A 6,122-nucleotide genomic window follows, 5' to 3' on the forward strand; every position below is an offset into this window, starting at 1 on the left:
CTATGCAAATTATTTAGTATTTTCGATGATTATTTATATAAAGTCGGAATATTAATTTAGTTTTTATTATAATAGTATTATAATATAATAGTAGCTATTAATATATTAATGTATTTTTGTAAATAAAATTTTTGATAAAATTTTTATTAATTTTTGATAAAAATTAATAAAAATTGTATACAAATCGTTGATTGATTAATTTTTGAGAAGAACAAGCGTTCTTTGATATACGCAATACAATTTTAATAGCATTTTTCACTGCCTACGAGAATCTTATTTCACAAAGGCGCTGTGACAGCATTATTATTTTATAATTATTCGCCGCGTTTAATATGTTCGACAAAGTGGCATTCCTAAAGTTTATCAGGCAATTTCTCATCCTGATGTCATTATCGTCTTAAAAAACAATGTACCAAAAAAGATAAACGTTGGTCAACGTTAGTTGGTGTTATAATAATATTCTTTTTAAAAATGAAGACAAAATTAAGTATTTTTGACATATTTTTTTGATGTATTAGGTATGGGAAAAAGTTGTGGCGTCTTTTTAATGCCATCTAATGGGAAAAATGCCACAAATTTTTTCCCATACCTAATAATTTATATCATTATTAAATAATTTTATGAATTTATTATTTGTTATTAATGGATTTGATATTTTATGTGCAAAAATCTTCAAATGCAGTTATTTAAAATTTTTGATACAATAATTTTTTGTAATATTGTGTGCTATTATCAAACATAAAAAAATATTATTATATTATTAAAGTATTTACAATTAGTACATCGCAAATACATGATTTATTATTAACCTAGTGAAAATACCGTACTAACAATAAGATTTTTACCAAGAAATATTTACGAATTCAAGTACTCTCAATTCGTGTCAGCAATATTTAACTATTGTCAAAAATCAATTAAAGCTCATGAAGAATACAAGACTTCTTAAAAAGTTTTTTTTTTAAGAAAGTATCAACTAATGTATGTCCATGATTTAAATTGAATTAAAAAATTATAGTACGCGCGTGAAAGGCTTGTATATATTATTAATTTTAATGTTAATTAATGTTAATTAAAACATTAATAAGGTCCATATTCAAAACGTGCTTTTATGATTAGCGCGTATTTAACATGCAGTTCACATATATTACAGAATTTCACATATAACAGTGTGTATTTATTGATAAAAGCACGTTCTGATCTACAGCTCTGGTAATTCGAATGTTATTGGTAGTATGAAAACGTATCTTGTTCGAAAACTATTTTGTGACAATCTTCATACGATAAATTAACTAAAGTTTTCACCATCGGTGTTTACCAACGTTTTCTTTCCGTATGTTTTGCCAACTCATCCACCACCGTTGTGGATCCCATAGGCACGTCGCACCATAAGTCGCTCGACCGCCAATCAACCGCCGAGGCTATTTTCCTGTTTCTAGCTCTCGATAGTAGGCGGCTATATTCTACGCTACGATGATAACCTGATTAGCTTGGCCTCGAACTAGTTCGGAGATGCACCGTAGATACAATCGGACCGGAAATGAGAAAACGAAACTCAATGAAGTTATATAGAAAATCAAGTTTTTCACATGGGAATGGTCTTTTGTCCAGCACCCCTTTACCACACTTTTGCCCCTCTATGCATTTGTACTTTGCTGCCCTGGTCCAAATCTAGGGAAAACCAGCCTTTATTGTATCTTCTCCTTCGTATATAAATATATTTTGTCGATTATATACATTAAGAAATAAAGGCGAATTGTTTCTTTTTCTATTCTATATAGATTTCGCCGCGAAAGACAACATACTGCCGATGTAGAAAAGGGTGACGGCAAAGATGCCAAGGATGGCGAAACGTCGCAAGCTAAGAAGCTGTCTACCACCGAAGAAGGTGGAACAACTGTTGCAAAAACGCGACCCGGCAAATGGGGACGTTTATTAGGTAAAATTAAACATACATTTTTATTAATCTTAATTGCATGTAAAAAATCAATTAAATTAATGAGATATATAATGCGCAATCGAAGAAAGAAATTAAAATTATATATTTATTAAGAAACTTATGAAAACGCTTATAATATTACAGGTAGTTCAAGTTTGGATACTGGTAGCGAATCGGGTACGGCTGGCGATACATTCAAGCGATCTCTTAGCGCAAGAGACTCGCGCCCGAGTTCCAGCGCCGGCACCAACAAAGTCTTCCCGAAGCTGGGCAAATTGGGAGAGCGCACAATCGAAGAGAGCGGTGATAATATCGAAAATCAGAAGGATACTCAACAACAACAAGCACCGCAACAACAAACCCTCAGCGTGGACTCAAAGCAGTTGCAGCTGCGACGTCTAGAGAGCTACGATGGTGGTCTGATTACACAGCAATCGAGTCACGAGAGAGAGATTCTTGCGGCGGTATTGGAAGTGAAAGTGGATTTAAAGTTAGAAGTACAAAGGGTAAATCAGCGGCTAGCCAAAATCGAAGACATGCTGCAGGCACTGATGAACAAATTGCCAGCCGCCGGATCATCGTCCAGCGGCATTAATGGCAGCTCTCAACAACAGAAGATTCCGAGCTTTACACTGAGTGGTATTCAAAGTCAGTCACCCGCCACCCCGAGCGCAATAACATTGGTTCAGTCCTCGACTCAGACTATGGAGTATAGACCGTCGATCGCTACTACGTCGACATCCACGACACCGAGCGAAGGATATCGGGAGCAATCGACAACGACGGAGCGAATATCAAAGAGTAGTCAGGAGCATCACCATCATCATCACCATCATCATCAATCGTCGTCATCGCGAGATGTCAGCAAGGAACTGTTAGAGCGACTTGCGCAGGCTTCCACGTCGCGCGGTGACGATTCGAATGCCCTGGGACCGCTTATTCTGCGAAAACGCCGCAGCAAATCGCGCAACAAAGGTGCGGCACCGCTCGCTCCTCTTGCTACGCAACCAATGAGCCCGTCAGAAGCCACAGAGACCACGCAGATGCTTGAGTGTACCGATGATCGGGATTCAAGCAGTGGACCGACCGACAGAACTGTCACAGACAGAACTGCCGAAAGATCCGACCGTAAAAGACCACCGCCCAGACCGAGGGAGTATTTGTGAAAGTTCTTCTTGCGTCGATTATTTCTTTTCTTCCTCTCCTCGAGACAATCTACCGCGACGCGGTCAAAAAACTTCATTCAATACGCTTGGTAGTTTAGCCTTTCGTAAGAACATGAATCCGCTGTACGATAACGCGCTCACAGTTATCTTATTCTAAAACGTTCATGTATGTACATCGAACAATAGCCATTGTTTCGTTACTCTCTCGTTTGTATATTTGCATGCATGGACAATTGCATGTGGCTTATCGTTTTCGTGCAACTGAAAGATCTACATAATTGTTGGCTTACGCGCGTGCTTGAACTTCTTCGATTACACGATTGAGTATTAAATGTGAATAAGTTTATTCTGCTTCTTCTGAACAGCGAACATCGCTGTTAACGAATATAATGATAATTATGTTCATATATTGACTCTGATAATATAAACGTAAAAGGTATAAAAAGAAGAGCTTCATTAATTGCTCTTCAAAAATGAGTAGAAGGAAAGATGAGGTGACTTAAGATTTTCACGCCTCGAGCCGATGAAACACCAGCGTAATTCTACTTAGCCAAAAGCGGCATGATTACCGAGGAAACGACATAAAGAAATGCATCTTAAGTACGAATTATTCGCTAGCGACGGCTTCTTCGAGACACATCGAAACTTTCCGAGGGAGTATATGTCCATCCCTGTATACACATATACATATACACACGTAGGTAGATATAGATTCACATGCATCGTATAGTGAATTTCGCAGTAGAGTTTCATGGCGATTACGCTACATTTCTAAGCCTCTTTCCGGCCACAAGAACAGTCACATCGACACCAAGCCATCTCTCTTAATAAGGCAGCATGGCATTTTGTAATTATTAAGCCAAGCATGTGATTCGTGATATAATTTGTAATGGTGGTGTACCAGATTGTCAAGGTTGTATAGTCGGAACCGACCAAGTATATTAATCTTCAATAAATATCATAAAGACACACATAAAGTGTTTTAGGATCGAGGACATTGAGAATATGTTACAGAAATATAAAGTAAAAGCTAATATAGTACAACAAAATAATTAATCTTACATATAAAATGGAATAATTAAAATTATTCCTCTTTCAAAAATATTTCACAGCTTTTTTATTAAATAGTAAAGTAGTAATAAAAAAATAATAAAATTTTAGTATTATAGATACATTCCATGATACTGAAATGTATGGTACCACAAATATAAGTGACTTGGTACAATACAAGTAACTTAGGATAGTATGTACTTTTGTTAAACTCAATAGTAATCATCCATGAGTCATTGAAGAAAATTTAAAATTTGAACTTTCTATTTAGAAACTTAGAGAGAGATATTATTGATTTAGATTGAAGTACTTGTTATTCCAAGTCATTTACATTTACAGTACTTGTTGAAGGCTAAAAGATCTAACAGGTAAATAATTTTTTTGGGGTTCGAGTAATTAATGAATCTAAAAATTTCTAATCTTCTCTGAACAATAGAAGCATTTCCGGAATAATTTTTTTCTAATATAAATTTAAACAAATTATTTGTAGTAGATTGTTGTCTCAAATATATTTATATTGCGTCCTCATTTTTTATTAATTCTACATGATTAAATTGAGTTATTTGAAAGACAACTGATTAAATTGAGAGTATATGTATGGTATTTAAACATATTTTCCTATAGACAGACAGAATATGTATTGCAATAGAGTAAAGGTACCTGAATCTAAACTTGAAGGCTTTATTGCGTCGATTTAATTTCCTTTGGAAGGAAATTGATCAACAATTTAAAATATGTAATTTGGGCACTACCGACAGAGGAATTTTTATCTTGGAAAAATGTTTAGAAATCTTTATTTTAAATATACATTTCTCTTTTTTACTTTAAATACATTGAGCAGTGCTATCGAACAATACTGAATAATTATAGAGAAGAAGAGTGAAAATGAGAACTAATTGAATACTCGAAAGATCTCATCATATTTGACAAATGGAATTGCAAATGTGATCGTTCTATCCAAGATAGAACCGTCGATAAAATCTGTTGCATATTGCAAGTATAACTTAAGCAGTTTCGATTGAAACCGTAATTTAAAAGTTGAATAAATTTCACGTAGTCTATTTATTTTTGTTGTATTTTTTAATTAAAAATTTTATCATTGTTATTTATTACAATACATATTATATTGAAATCATAAATTACAAAAATATTTTTTATAACATTTTATGTTGCTTTTTTACTTAATTATTTATTTAATAATTTAATCATATATATTGCATTTCACATGACGAATGATTATAAAGCAATGAACAAGTGTGATTTAACTTGAAAATTTGCTCTTCAAGTTAATGAAGATGTTAATTCGTCAAGAGAAGTTAGTACTCATACAGATAGTATTGTTACGCAGAGATGGCGCTATGTTCATAAATTTGTATGATATACATACGAAGCCAAAACAGCAATATTAGATGTATATAACTTGTAATATGACATGTATATATATATTTGCATAATCATTGACCATGCAGACGTGGGGAGGCGTGCTGCTACTGCTGTAGACGAGAATGGCGTCTTTGCTAACAAAACATGCCGACAATCAATTTTTTGCAAATATTTATTAAATTCAACCTTATCGTATATACAAAATAATCATATAATTATCATATAATTATATACAAAATTATCATATAATTATATACGATTTTGAATTACTTGCCATTGCTATTTGCGAAAAAGAGAAGAAACAAACTTGTTTCAACAGCGTACTATTTTTTTACTTTTAATCACCTTGTTGATTTCATATTTTTATAGTTATGCAATTGTAAGAAATTAGTATTTTTCTATATTCAATCAAGAGCCATGAAGAGCAAAGGCACAATTCTCATCACCGAAAACATTTGATCAAAACGAAAGTATAAACGCAAATACATGCATACACGTAAAATACACATACATATATATTTGCGCATGTACATATTTATATACATATATAAATATAATAAGAGGCAAAGAATATATATATATATATA

General features: G+C 33.4%; 1 protein-coding gene across 2 annotated transcripts in view; it reads left to right on the forward strand.

Annotated features, from left to right (window-relative positions):
* Positions 1–3,102, forward strand: part of LOC108694985 (potassium voltage-gated channel protein eag) — a 60,184-nt gene extending 57,082 nt beyond the window's left edge. For both annotated transcript variants that reach the window (XM_018204685.1, XM_018204686.1), the window contains 2 exons: positions 1,779–1,936; positions 2,081–3,102. In XM_018204685.1, coding sequence (XP_018060174.1) covers positions 1,779–1,936; positions 2,081–3,102 — 1,180 coding nt within the window. The remainder of the gene's footprint in view (positions 1–1,778; positions 1,937–2,080) is intronic.
* The last annotated feature ends 3,020 nt before the right edge of the window (positions 3,103–6,122 follow it).

Source organism: Atta colombica, unplaced genomic scaffold, assembly GCF_001594045.1.
Source record: "Atta colombica isolate Treedump-2 unplaced genomic scaffold, Acol1.0 scaffold126, whole genome shotgun sequence".
Taxonomy (NCBI): Eukaryota; Metazoa; Arthropoda; class Insecta; order Hymenoptera; family Formicidae; genus Atta; species Atta colombica.